At 33.7% G+C, this 15,493-nt stretch overlaps 1 protein-coding gene across 1 annotated transcript in view; it reads right to left on the reverse strand.

Moving 5' to 3' along the window:
• Positions 1-866: 866 nt before the first annotated feature.
• Positions 867-15,493, reverse strand: part of Pde3b (phosphodiesterase 3B) — a 143,801-nt gene continuing 129,174 nt past the window's right edge. Inside the window, exons 13-17 of the mRNA XM_019206193.1 lie at positions 11,292-11,491; positions 9,265-9,468; positions 6,782-6,943; positions 3,405-3,654; positions 867-2,162 (exon numbers count right to left, since the gene is read on the reverse strand). Coding sequence (XP_019061738.1) covers positions 1,948-2,162; positions 3,405-3,654; positions 6,782-6,943; positions 9,265-9,468; positions 11,292-11,491 — 1,031 coding nt within the window. The 3' untranslated portion in view covers positions 867-1,947. The remainder of the gene's footprint in view (positions 2,163-3,404; positions 3,655-6,781; positions 6,944-9,264; positions 9,469-11,291; positions 11,492-15,493) is intronic.

Below are 15,493 nucleotides of genomic sequence, written 5' to 3' on the forward strand. Positions count from 1 at the left end.
ACACACATGTGCAAACTCAATAAATTTTTATATTTTTATTCAGTAATATATGATGGGACTAGTTTACAAATGGACTAAAACTGGTTGCAAAAGTGGCAGGTATGAATTCAGCACTCAACATATTTAATAAATACAGCTTAGTGATTTATTAAATATTATACTGTGCAGGATCAAAGATCCCAATACTAAATAGATTTTTAATATCTTTTGGGTAATCCAAATATTCTAGGTAAATAAAACCTGTCTGGTAATATTATACTTTAAAGGAATTACCTTAGAAATTAATGGTTTATTGTCTACGAAATTACACAGCTCCAGCATATGATGTAGTCTAGAGGAATAACAAAAAATATTAGTTAACCCTATCATTTTGGCTGTACTTTTACAACTTCAGATATTTTTCACAGCTAGGATATATATCTGCACCATAACAAGTTTATAAACATTATAAATATGGTCTATTTTCTTCATAATCATCTTTACAGTTATTTATAACCTTTTTAATGAAATGATTTACTAAAATATTTTTATATAAACTGAAGTATTCTCATTATCTCAGAAATCAATCTTGCAAAAGCAAGAAAGAAATCAGTCTTGCAGTTGGACTCTAGAATTATTAGTAATGACAGGTCATTTTGTCATGTATTCTTTTTTTGTGTGTGTTTGGTTTGGTTTTGTTTTGGGTTTTGTTTTTTTTTTTTTTTTGAGACAGGGTCTCACTATGTAGTTGAGACTGAACTGGAACTCACTATGTAGCCCAGGCTGGTCTCAAACTCAGGGCAATCCTCCTGCCTCAGCCTCCCGAGTGCTGGGATTACAGGCATGCGCCACCACGCCTGGCTTGTCATGTAGTCTTCAGGCTGAAAATAAAAAGATGAATGTTGGTTTTATAGTGACTAAATATATAAGATACAGATCTAAAAATAACCACATATTTCAATTTATTCAATGTATCTGTCCTTTAGAGCTCACTATATTACTTTTGTTCTTTATCTCTAAAGGGATTGGTTTCATTTGACTTTGTATTAAGGCAAAAGACAGATTAATCCTTTTCCTTGGATTTAATTACACACAAATAATCTAAGAACAGAGAATGATGTTCATTTCATAAAAGGTTAACATGAATATTAGGACGACTTTTTTCTTCTGACAAATATTTATATTAACTTTTAAAAATTCAAATCCTGAGCAAGAGTAAAAGAACAGTTTTGACTAAAGAATAAAAGTCCTTCAAACACCTTTAAAATTCAACCATGGAACATAAGTCCATAAGACTAGAATTCAGATGTCTAATGTCCATGGCAACCTGAATACTCTGTGCCGAAGAAATAAAACACACATAGTAGCTAATACGTAACAGTAAAAAGCATCAGAAATTGATGCACCTGGATTTTGTTAAATATAACAAAGGTCTATCAGTCCTTCGTGGATAAACCTAGCTGGGAGAATAGAAGTGAACAGTGCACTGCATTGAGCAGAAATCCCTCAGAAAGGCCACAATGGATTCCTTTATAGATAGGCATACACTTTTTTCAAAAGATACATTTAGAAATGCAATATAAATCTGTTTTCATGAAAGCAGAAAGTTCTGGACCCTTTGGAAACTGAAGTCAAGTCACTTGATTTTTAGTTATAGCCCCTTGCCCCATGAAAAATAAGAGCTCGCTACCCAGCAAAGCAGCATTATGACAAAGTATTTATACACCAGTGAAGGCTTTGAGTAATGGCTGTGCGACACAAGTCAACTGAAGCCCAGCTCTACGTACAGTTTTCTAGTCCACGTGATTAAAGTGCTTAGGAGTGGGAAACTGCCAGCGCAGCAAGGATCCTCTCACAGTATTAAGGCCTGTCTACGTGGGAATGGTCAGTCGAAAGCACAGTGAACATCAGGTAATGGTTTCTGACCCTGGGCACAGCCCTCCAGGCTTCTTCAGTGTGTCTTTTCTTTCAATCTAACTGTCGCTCTTCCTCTTCATCTGCTTCTTCAATGACCTGAATCTCATCTGCTTGAGGTAAGGAGTTATTTTCCACCTGTAGTTTATTCACCTCAGCTTTACATTTTTCTTCTTCCTCTATAATTTCCTTCCATATCTTGTGGTTTTCAGTGAGGTGGTGCATTAGCTGACAAAATATTTGTCGTCTGCCTTTCCTTCTTTTTGGTTCTGTGAAATTTAAAACACATATTCTAATCATAGCAGTATCATTCATTCATTCATACAAATGTCTCAGTGCCTAATATAAGTAGTTGTATAAATATGGAGGTTATAGTAAGATAAAAATATCTGCAATAAGGAGTTCATGTTCGAGTGGAACAATCTAGACAAAATGAATCAAAATATGAATATATTAGATGGTATTAAGTGTTAGGGATAAAAATAAAACAAGAGGAATAAAGAAGACTGGTGGAAGGGGAGAAAGGAGGACAGTATTGAAATTTCGAGAGAAAATCAACAATCCAAAGGTTTGTTGGTTTAAAAACCAACCTTCAAAGGTTTTTTTTATGTAGTGAGTTAAACACAATTATCAACATTCTGATGAATATTAATTTTAGAAGTCAGCCAATCTTTCCAAAGTGACATTCACCGTAATGACCTAAGATTATTCTATGTTATGCTAATACTAAAGATAAGATACATATGTGAAAGGATTGGTGGATAGAGTCTTGTCATCCTATCTGTTCTGACTTCTGGGAAAAAAAATACCTAGGTAAGGATATTTTCAATACTACTTTAAGGTATAAATAATTGATTTCATTCGCTACTTTAAAGAACAAATAATTGATTTCACTCACAATTACAAAGGAGATGAATCAGTTTTTTTCATTTTCCATTTATATTCATTGTCTTAATAGAGAAGAAATATAACACTACAGTTTGGTAGCTTAAATTCTCAGTATGACAAAACTTGATTCTCCCCTTAGATCCCAGGAATGTATGTTTTCCTTTTCTCCCCAGTGCTCTGATCCACTTCCCAAGTCCACGTGGAAGGCAGATTAGCAGGCTCCTTTGGGGGTTGTGCTCAACTGTCTAGAGAAGTGTGGGGCAGGGTATCTGACAAAGGGCAAGATGAAGAAGGACTAGCTGCAAGGACCTAGCTACCCCACAGTGCAGATGCAGGGACAGTTCTGTCACGCATGCACAACTGGAGCTTGCTGAAGAGCACTGGCTAGAGGCAGCATCTCAAGAGATGGTGCTTCCATTGAATAAGAATTCTTACATTTGATATTATTAGCACAGTACCCGACACATAGCAGTTACTCGAAACTTGACTACTTAATCTAAACATCTAAGGTAATTACTCAAGGTACAACTGCTGAATTTGTATCTAAAAGCACAGTTCTAAACCCAAATTAAATGGAACATTTGTAGCTAACAATATTATATATAGTCTCCCTGTATTCTTACTAGGATTTAGACTGTCTTCTATTTCTTCATCTGTATCTAATTCTTCACCATCTTCATCATCACTACTTTCAGTGTCATCATCCTCTTCTACTTCTACCCACTGGCCCGGCAGCAAACCAGCAGCATCATAGGAGTTACAGAGAGGACCCACTATGTGGGTGATGAAAGATTCTTGGAGTTTTGCTAGTTGAGGAGATGAACGATCCATGAAGGGACTGATGGGTAGGCCAAGATTTGCTTCTTCATCTCCCTAAGCATTTTAAAAAGAAAAACACATTTTTTACTATTTGAAGACCAATCACTTGATCTTTGCTGTTAAAATTATCCTGAGATTCTTAAAATATATTCTGCATCAAAATAATGTTTACAAGAAATATCAATGAATCTGTTCTATCATTTTAAACTGTAAGAATTTCTGATACATGGTAAGTCTTAAAGCTTTATTCTCATACTTTATCCACATCGACCAGTATGGATGACATTCAGTTAACAAGAAAAACATACATCTGTTAAAAGTACCAGCAACTTTACTAACATGCAAAATTCTGTAATGTCAAATATAGATTATCTTTCTCCTAAAGAGAAAGGCATAATGGATACATTTTGGTTGTTGTAGCTTTACCTCTAACGTATGCATGTGAATTTTCCAAGGGTTTTTTCAGTCTTCCCACCTTTAACAGCAAAGCCTTCTAATGAATCTAAACCAGAAAACCCAATATATGAAACAAAAGTAGAGCTAGTACTATTGAGATGAGAATTTGTGTCCGGAACCCCAACTTCCTCCCATTATGGCTTCTAGGGTTCTAGTTAGCACAATTTGAGATCACACAAAAATAGTTTCAAAACCTACTTTTATCACTTAAAATCTGTGTCGTGCTGGGCAAGCTTTATGCATAATATTATCACGTGTAAATTTTGAGTAATAATTTACCATATAAGGTTGTTATTAGTATGAAAAATATTATGCAAAATGAAGTTTTCCCAAAATGGTACTTATTCACATTTTGGTCCTAGTGTCTGAACTTTTTGGAGATGAATTACTCCCCACAGTGCAGGTAACTAATGTTTATCTGTGATGAACCAATATTACCCTAAAGAAACAACCAGAAATTGTCCCAATGATTCCCATGATTTAAAGTCTACAATTTGATATCTGTGAAGAAAAAAACTATCAGTATTTTCCCCAAAAAAAGGTAGATTGGGGCTGGGAATATAGTTCAGTGGCAGAGGACGTGCCTAACGTGTGAAAGCCCTGGGTTCAGTCCCCAGCACCACAGAAACAATAAAAGAATAGTTGGGCTTATCCATAGGACTCTGAAATTTCCTAGGTATACCCCAGGAGTTTGGCTTTTCTAAGTGCATGGCACTGAAATGGCTATAATAGTATAAAGACAGTATAATTAGGATAACAAATAGAATAAAAGTAGGGAAAATTAGAATTGTGTAGCCACGTATGAATAAAGTTTAAGCTTAACCAAAATAAGAAAGTTTAATAGATAAGAGATGGCTAGGACTTTCATATCCAGTAGATTATCAGATGACACTTATCTCCTTTAACATAAATAATGAAACCTAGAAAGATTAAATGAAACTCTGACACAGTATGCTGCTTTTAGTGACCCATCTGGAATTATAACAGCTAACATTATTGAGCTCTGATGTATCAGGGGCTATTCTAAGAACTTTACATGTATTAATTTAATCCTCACAGTGACCATATGAAGTAGGTATTATTTTGTATATTTTATCAACAAGAATACTGAATGAAGCACAGAGAAGTTCCTAACCCAAGGTCACAATGCCAATGAGGAAGAGAAACCAGGATTCAACCTCAGGCATAGCTTTCAAGTTTGCTTAGTAAGTATTAATTTTTATCTGCCTTTAATTATATAATTTGGGTCTAAAGGAACATTTCTAATGCTTTTTACCTGAATTAGTAGGTTTTCTAACATTAACATATACTATTAAGTTTCTGTTATTTGTATAGATAATGTAAAAATAGCATTTCTTTGGCACAAAATTCCTCTTTTGTGAGTATGAACTCCACTGGATAATTCTGAGGCAGCCTTAATTATCATTGAGATTAAAAGTAGAAATGTATAAATTTATATTATAATCTTTAAAAAATGGGTAAATAAAGCAATTATTAGAAAATTACATATAATTTAATGTAAATGTATCACAGAACACAATATTAATAATCTTGGAATATTTCTCTATTTCCATGATTATATAGCATAATACAGTGGTACCTCAGTTCACAAACTTAATTTGTTCTACAATTTTGGAAAACATGGTCACATTTGTGTTTGTGTAGGAAAGATGGTCATGGTCATGTGTCACCCAATGCAGAGTTCGCAAACAAATCAAAATTTTGCCAAATAGTTCTGTTTGCAAACCAAAATGTTTGCAAACACAAGGGTTCAAGAACTGAAGTACCACTGTATTCTGTAATGTTCAAAGACCTTGCAGATTGACAGCACAACCTGGGCTAACATGGCATACCAGAGAAGTGTGCATGGTTGTAGAGACTCAAATTCATTACTCTTAGTTTCTAATTATGATAAGAAAGCCCTGAAAAACAAGGTGCCCTCACTTAGTACATATCCTGATCTTTTCTGATTATTAGGGGGAAGCAATGATTCTTAAAGATCTAATATCCAAGTACATAAGGTGTATTATTTTGGACATAATGAAATGTAAGGCTTGTGACAGGTATCAGTTCACTTCTACTTTGTGGGTAGCCTCAAGTCTGAACAAAAATCACACAAAATCTGTAAACTGGTAAGATCATTTTTAGACAAGATTTTTAAAGATATGAAAAAAGAAAGGGAATGATTATATCTTTGAGTCCTCGAAAAATCACTTCACCCATATCTACTCTGCACGCATTTCTAGCCCTCCAATTTTTTCTAGCCTTTTCCCTATGTGTTTCTATGGGAGAGTAGTTATTAGTCTTTCTACAGCAGAATCAAAAATTCTGCTGTAGCATTATTGATATTCTTCAAACATAGTCTGAGTAAACCCTGAACTCACTTAAAAACTACTTCATTCATAAATCAGTTCTAGATTATACTCTTAGGGTTGAAGGGGCCTTGGAATCATATTCTGTCCTTTGGTGTAGATTTGACTCACTCCAGTTTGTATGTTTTAAATTTTAGCAGGAAAGGAAAACAGCTGAAAAACTACTAAGAACCAGAGCAAATGCAACATTTTCTAACCCTTTCAGTCAAAGTAACTAAATTTCAAATGCTTAATGTAGCTATCCAGGTCTGGGGATTTGGCTCAGTGGTTCCACTGCCTGCTTCAAATCCTTATAAGTTCTTTCTTCACATGAGAGCTCTTAAAAATCCCATCAATGTCAGTATGCAACTTACCTGCTCATAAAATTCATTGACAATGCCTTCTGTCCATTTCAAATGCAAATCCCGAACTTTTGCTGGGCCATTAATATCTGCTAGTTTAATGCACACCTGGCAGACTAAGAGGCGATCATTTTCACTGCTCCATTCTATACCATTACTATTTACATCATTGGCCTATTTTGAAAAAATAGAATTATTTTAGATTCTAAGGGCATGAGAATTTCCTACTAGTTGTTTTTACAAAGTTACCTTAAACTGTTTCTTGTCTAAAATGACAGAAAGAATTTTCAGTAAATGTTTATTTTAATTAGTATATGCCATAACATGGACCTGCATGGGTTAAATTTCCTATTGAAGTGCTATTAGAATTTTGCTTCACTAGAAAGCACAGCTTTCTTGCCGGGCATGGTGGCACACACCTGTAATCCCAGCACTCAGGAGGCTGAGGCAGGAGGATCACTGTGAGTTTGTGACCAGCCTGGGCTACACAGTGAGTTCCACGTCAGTCTCAGCACATAGTGATACCCTGTTTCAAAAAAAAAACCGAAAGCACAGCTTTCTAAAAGCATAACCACCATGAGTTTCAATATTTGTTATTACACAGAAAATCATGATTTACCTGTATGTATGTAATCTACAATAAATATAAGTACATATATAGATAATTCATAAGAATTATAATTGTTTCGACCTCAAAAATATGTGCTTGAAAAGCTAGAGAAAAGCTGACTTTAGAAGTAGAAGGCAAAGTGATACAGTTAAAAGTATTTCAGGGCGGGTGTGGTGGCACATGCCTGTAATCCCAGCACTCGGGAGGCTGAGGCAGGAGGATCGCTGTGAGTTCGAGACGAGCCTGGGCTGCATAGTGAGTTCCAGGTCAGTCTCAACTATGCAGTGAGACCCTGTCTCAACAACAACAACAAAAAAAGTATTTAACTACTAGAAGTTTGTCTCTATGGTTTTAAATCTTGACTCAGAATGATTAATTCAGTGTGTAACACTGGAAAAATTGCTTAAACTATTTGAACCTAAGCTTCTTCATCTATAAAGTTAAAAAAAAGTAATTTAGCCATGATGCCATGAATATTAATAAATGAAAATGACTCATTCATAATATGCTAAATATTAACATTTAAATAAATAGAATTATCATTAGTAGTCAAAATAACTATGCCTTTCAATAATGGGCCAGATTATCATGGCTTCTGAATTTTAGTGTGATGGTCGGTATTTCTGGCACTAAACCCTTCCATCAAGGGAAAATTTATTTATGAGGACCACCAACATATAAAATATCTAAAAGAACTTTTTAAATTGAAATTGAGTGGGAATTCTAGAGCCCCACTCATATTACATTTTCCCAAGAAACTTCAGAACAGAACTCTGTGAGGAACACAGATTCAAAGCTATACACATAAGGTGGGTGTGGGGGTGCACACCTGCTATCTCAGCACTCTGGGAGGCTAAAGCAGAAAGATCAGAAGTTTGAACACATCCAGAGCGACTTGGCAAGACCCTATCTAAAAGAAAAAGAAAGAAAGAAAAGAGGAGAAAAAAGTGAGAAAGAGGAAGAAGGAGATAGAAAGGACTGGGGATGTACCTCAGTGTGAAGACCTAGATTGAATCCCCAGGACCACAAAAAAAGTACATACATAAAAGTTATGAAATAATTTTAAAGGCACTTATCTCTTACTGATTTTATAAACAGTTTATTACTATTGTGATAGCAACATATATAGATGTCTCATTCTAGGCAGTTAAATCCAGAACTCCTTTGTTACTTGTTTATGTACCCTAAAGGTACAGCTTTCTCTAGGTAACAAAAATCAAAGCAGTAGCAGCTTCTTGCCAGCAAAAGAGGGGGACCGTGGTCATGGGAATCTAAAGTAGTGGTTTTTCACGTTTTTACCCCAAATTTTTGAAACATAGCACATACTATTCGTAGTATAAAGCAGTGATTCTCAATCCCTTTGAGTTCTTCCAGGGCAAGAACTCTGACCTGTTCTTTCCTCATTTTTCTTTAACACAATTACTGCACATAGTGGAAAATAAATAGTAGCTGAATGACTGAATTACTGTCAAGTGGGAAAGAATGCATATGTCTCTCTCCCACGTGTTAGCCAGTTAAAGAATTACCAATATAACAAAAGTATAAAGGCAGAGCAAGGTAACCGGCTCTCAGAAACACATCTTTGACTTCATAGATCTTACTTGACACTGTGCTTAATTTTCTCAAATCATTAATTGGTTTGTCACTATGTAGAATAATGTCACAATAAAAGAAGACAATAGATCGAAAGAAAATATAGCAAATGAAGAGTATTTTAGGACATGTTACCATAACAAAATATTTTTAGAATAAAGGTGTGTGTATATCAATTATTTATTGTTATTGCATGAGTAGTAATCTAATAACATTAAAAAACACCTATATCAACAATACTATCATCAAGGATTTCCCTTTCTGAAATAAGGCACTAATTTGTATAACAAACCTTGGCATTGAATTCAGCAAGGAAATCAAAATGCTTTTTAAGATCTGTGGCAAGGATTGCTTCAATGACTAAAAAACGAAAGCGCTTGAACTCCACATGGTCAAGATTAAGAAGGAAGTTGTATTCTGGACGAGAAAGATATAGATTCCAAGCTGATGCGGCATGATGGTTTTCTAGAACAGATCTGTCGTTGTACAAAACTGCCTAAAAAGAAATTTTTAAAAAATGAGGCAGACATCTCAAAGGCATGAAACTTTAATAAAAAAAATTACCACCAGAAAAGAAATCTCTAAATTTACTTAGATCTCTGAAGTAATTAACATCTTTATCTGAGGTTTACTGATGGAATGAAGTAGACCTCAAAATACCACCCTTCCATTTCTTGGGAGGCAGCATGGTAGCTGCAAGAAAGATGAAATTTGGAGAAGGATAACCCTTTCACTACTAGCTGAAAGGAAAGCTGTACTGCAACCTCTTTGAATATCAGCCTTATAAAATTATTACAATGTTTCTTTAGATATTAAATACCTAGTAAATGCCTACTAAACAGTAGATTACTTACTATATTCTACCAGCCTGCTCCTAATGTTTTTTAAAATCCCAAAGAGAAAGACTAAGCTTTACAGTCTCCCTAAGGAGTCAACTTTTGTGTAATAGATTTAACTAATTTGTTTTCAAATCTGATAAACACTGATAAATATCAGAATACCTTTGTCTGGTCAGGAAGTAGTAATAAAACTCCCAGCTCAAAAAAACACAATGTACAATGTGTGCTCTGTAAAGCTACCTGACTTAAGAAACTCTTTTTGACTGGCCAGTTCAGGAAAAGAAATGAGTAAATTCAGGGTTCCTTCACTGTTGCAACTGCCTGTGATCCACCAAATGACTAGGATTTTTGAAGATTGTATGTGTTAAGTTAGGGAGAGAATGGGCATTTGAATTTTGTAGATTGTTACTGCAAATGGTGAAATACATCCTCATAGAGGGTAGTTTCTCTCCCAACAACTCTTAGAAAGTGAGCTAATACTAATAACTAGATTTAAAATTACGAGAAAGGTACATGGAAATAGTGGAAATCATGAGCTATTAATACAACCTCATTGAATAAATGAATTGCATTGTCATTCTAAACTATTTATACATGCACAACATTACACTCACACTTACATGTACCACCACACTTATGTATGCCTCCCTTATATTCACTCCCACCACACTTGAGATTCAAGAGAATTTACCTTACTAGTATACACAAAAGAGACAGAAGTATAAGAAAGAAAGCAGAAATAGCTACAAATGATGAAAAGATCAGAACTGAAGTTTCAACACAGGGAAATGTTCTTCATACTAAAATAAAAATATCAGATGAATTCCACAAAAATCACTTGAGTATATGTTGTCTGTAAGGCATGTGGTTAGAAACACACAAATGATAATCACCAGCATAAACAAAGACCCACAACCATATTAAATTCTACTTAAAACCATGTATTCTACTTAAAAACCATTATTCTACTTAAAACCAAGTTTTCATATATAAAATGATGGCAATTATAGTAATCCATTAATATACACTAATATATTCACAGCAAGACAATTTGGGGTCTGGATATTATGGTAAATCTTAGGAGAAAAACTAGAGAGACAAAAGGTTAATAATTATTCTCAATCATTATACTTTTTAGCATATGACACTAGGCCAGAAGGAATATAAATCTTAGATCTAGTCAGAGTTTTCTCAATTTAATCAAAAATAACAAGTATTTTTCATAAGGTCTCCAGAGTAAAGACTTATTTCATAAACTATTTATTCTTTTCTAGTTGATGAATGTGATTTTTTTCCTAACTCTGTATCATAAAGCATGTCAAGGTCATGTGTTTTTAATCTAAGTAATTACAACTAGGGTCTTATAAGTCAAATGAAATGGCCATCTGACTCAAATGAAGAATGGTTAATAAAAGGATATGCAGCATTATTATAAAATTTCATAATTACTCTTTAAACTTTCTGAAAAAGTATTTCCTACCTGAGGTGCATTTGTGGCCACTAGAAATGCATTTGTCCTCCCTGGGTGATCATAATCATGCATGGCTGCTGCCACATACAAAGCCATCAGTTCCAATGCAGGAATGTTTGAAGACAGGCAGCCATAGCTCTCATCTGGAACAGAGCAGCTCTTTGAGGAAATATAAGCAATTCGTCCAGGATTAATTCTACCATCAGAATCTGAGGAACAATAAATAGCAAAATAAACCATCATTAGCACAAACTTCTTCACAGTTACATTGAGAGGCTTACTCAGCAGGTAATATGATCACTTACCTCATTTGTTGACTTAAAAAATAGACTCCATGAAATTAAAAGAGCATACCCTTTGCAACATACACATTAGAAGTGTTAAATTTGATCTTAAAAGTTATATATTTTACAGGCCATAATAGTATGATCATGCCAGTTTGATGCTCTCTTACTCAAGCTAATAATTTTTTAAACCTCTGAGTTCCTACATATTTGCTACTTAAGGGTTAGCTAATGCTCAGGGTATAGGATATAAGAAAAAATTGAGAATAAAATTTGATAAAGATGGATAGAGATTTAGGAATTTAGTATATTACCAAGCTAAACATCTCTGTTTGCTTTTTAGTTTTCATCCAGAATGATTCTATTTCATTTCTGGCACTGACTAAAATTATTCCCTTTCTTTTTCCTTCCATATAATGTAGTTTAAAAACTACAGAAAATTAAAGGCACAGAAACCTGGAGAATGTTTATTTTATATTCCTGTTAGAAACAATATGTTCACTACCTACTCTGTGTTTTTTGTTCTTAATACCTTACCATTTGTTCTTTTTCCTACTTTGGTGGCTTTACCTAGATGATGATACTACTTTTGCTAAAGGGATCTTAAGAAATTACAAGGAAAAAACCCTGATACTGTATTTATGATAGTACATGAAAGAAAAAATGTAAGAAAAAATTCCTTAGTTGTGTTCATCAATGGAATCTAGAAGTAACGCCTTATGGGCTGGGGATGTAGCTCATTGGCACAGCGTCTGCCTGGCAAATATGAGGTCTTGAGTTCAATCCCTGGTACCAGGAAAAAACATACACATAAAAGTAATGCCCTGGCATGTCAAAGTTCAAAGTCATTTTTAAATTATTTTAATAAATATTTTATCAACACAAGGACTTTTTAATATAGTGATTTTAGTACACTAGTAATAATTATAAAGATACCCCTTTAGTCTCATGCTGTTTAACCTTATTTTTATCCTAACTGAGCTTCTGAATAACAATACAACTTTTAAAATACTTGTAAAATAAAAACAAAGTAATGAAATGTACAAATCAGGATTATATATATATAAGCATATGTCTAATAAGACACTGATTATCAATGTCAGAGTGAATAATTTGAATTTTCCCTGTGTTATACACATTCTCAGTTTTCTCTACAATTATAAAAATATATTTTAAAAAATCAAGGTGTCAAAAGAATACCCTTTCAAACTAAGTACTTGAACTGACATTGGAATTTTACACTCAACAAAAAACTAAGAGTATGATAAAGAAAACAGTTGGCAAGAACAGTTAATTATAATTATAATGGATTTCATTTATTTATTTCCTTTCAGAAAATAGTGATTCATTTAATTTGTTGATTTAAAAGGAGGTCTCAGTAAAGGGCCCTTAGATTGTAAGGAAAGATGCAACACTCTTTTACTTAGATGCCATGGTCTTATATACAGAAAAATCACAAGAGGTCTACTCTGAAACTATTACAAGTAAAAGGGAATTCATCAAAGTTGTAGGGTACAAGATCCACATGAGAAAAACAATTATATTTCAATATACTGCAATAAATTTTAAAACCACCTCCCAATTCCATTACCACCTCCCAATTCCATTACCACCTCCCAATTCCATTACAGGAACATCAAAAAGAAACTTAGGAATAAATTTATCAAAAAATAAAAAATTAATATTCTGAAATTACAATCTATTTTTGAAAGAAATTTTAAAAGACCTAAAATAATGCAAAAATACTCATGATTATGAATCAGAATATTTAATATTCTTAAATGGTAGTAATCTACAGAAGTTCCACAGATTCCACAGAATTCATATCAAAATCCCAGTTGAAATGTATAAAATATATAAGCTGAGTCTATAATAGTGGAGAGTGTCAAAGTAAGAATTTATGGTGTGTTACTGTTGATTCACTTTGAATTTATATATATATAAATATATATAAATATATATAAATATAAATATATGGCAGCAAAAAATAAATAAAATTAATTAATAATGGAATTGTAAGAAACACACATTAGCCAAAACAATCTTGAAAAAGAATACAGTTGGAGGATTCACACTTCCCAATTTCAAAGCTTACAGAGCTCTTAAAATGAAGACACGTAGTAATGGTGTAAGATTAACTGAACAAAATCAATGAAATTGAAGTGAGAATACAAAAATAAACTATTACATCTATCATCAACTGGTTTTTGACAAAGGTGCCAAGACCTGTATGAGTCAACTACATGCCCTATATGATGCTCAGCCCTTTCCGTGATATCTCATTTAATGCTTGCAACATTTTATAGAGTAGAAACTGATATAATAACATTTAAGAGTGACACTGACTCTTAAATGTCACAGTGTTTAGAATATACAAAGATTTTTTTTTCAACAAATGCTACTAGAACTGGCTATTGATATTCAAAATAATGTCAGACCTCTTCATTACATCAGACCCTAAATTAGCTACAAATAGATCACAGACCTAAACTTAAGAACGATAATTATAAAACTCTTAGAAGAAAACACAGAAAATCTTCATGCCTTTTCTTATTCTGAGATATGAGCATAAGCAACAACAACAAAAAAACCCAGATGAATCAAAATTAAAACCCTTTTTGCTTTAATATACATCAAGAAGATAAAAAGGTAAATGACATCAGCAAGATAGAGAAAAAGTATGGAGTTTTGTATGCAATTGAAATTAAACTATTATCAGCTTAAAATAACCTTTGTAACTAAAAGTTGTAAGCCTCACGGTAATCTCAAAGTAAAAAAAGTATTATACAAAAGAGAAATCAAAGCATACCAGTACGTCAAATCACAAAGGAAGACAGCAAGAGAAACAAACAACTTATCTACTAGATAACTAAAAAGCATTTAATAAAAAACAGCAGCAGTATATATCAATAATTATCTTGAATGTACATGAATTACAATCTTTTGGTGCACACCAGTAGTCTGGAAGGCTGAGGTAGGAGGACTGTGAGTTCAAGCACAGCCTCAAATAGTGATTTAGCAAGACCCTGTCTCAAAAAACGGGATGGGGATGTAGTGCAATATAAAAGTCCTGGGTTCAAAACCACACAGACAAAAATAAAAATACCAATACCACAAAAAAATGGTTGAGGGGCTGGGGATTTAGCTCAGCGGTTCAGTGGCCTGCCTTGCAAGCTCAAGGACCCAAGTTCAATCCCCAAGGGAAAAAAAAAGTGGTTGAATACTTTGAGAAAGAGAAGAAAAAAAAACACGACTCAACTACATTCTCCCCACAAGAGATTCATTTTGCCTTTAAGGACAAAGAGACCAAAAGTGAAGGAATGGAGAAGATTCCACATGTGGAAATTAAAAGGGAGGCAAAGCAGCTATACTTGTATCAGACAAAATACATTTTAAGTGCTCGGGATTTAGCTCAGTGGTGCTGCTGCCTGCCTCGCAAGTGGAAGGTGCAGAGTTTGATCCCTGGTACCAAAAACAAAAACAACCAAAATACACTTTAAGTCAAAATTATAAAAATAGGCCTAAAAGGTCATATAATGATAAATTTATCAATTTATCACAGTGATGAAGTATATTGGCCTAACAAATACATAACTGACATTTTATCCAATAGAAGCAGAATACACTTCTCTAATGAGCATGGGACATTTTCCAGGATAAATCATAAGTTAAGCCACAAAACAATTCTTGTCAAATTTAAGACTGAAATCAAATCTTTTTGACTATACTATATTACACATGAAAAACCGGAGATCTGGAAAACTAACAAATATGTGGGAATTAAATGCTCTGAACAACTAAGGGATCAGATAAATCTAAAGACAAATGAAAAGATATTCTGAGACAAAAATAAAATGGAGTAAGCCCAATTTCAGTAGAAAGAAGGAAATAAAAATGAGTGCAGAAAAAATGAGACTAGAAAAAAAA

The sequence above is a fragment of the Fukomys damarensis genome, unplaced genomic scaffold (assembly GCF_012274545.1).
Source record: "Fukomys damarensis isolate Sample0158 unplaced genomic scaffold, DMR_v1.0_HiC HiC_scaffold_16, whole genome shotgun sequence".
NCBI lineage: Eukaryota > Metazoa > Chordata > Mammalia > Rodentia > Bathyergidae > Fukomys > Fukomys damarensis.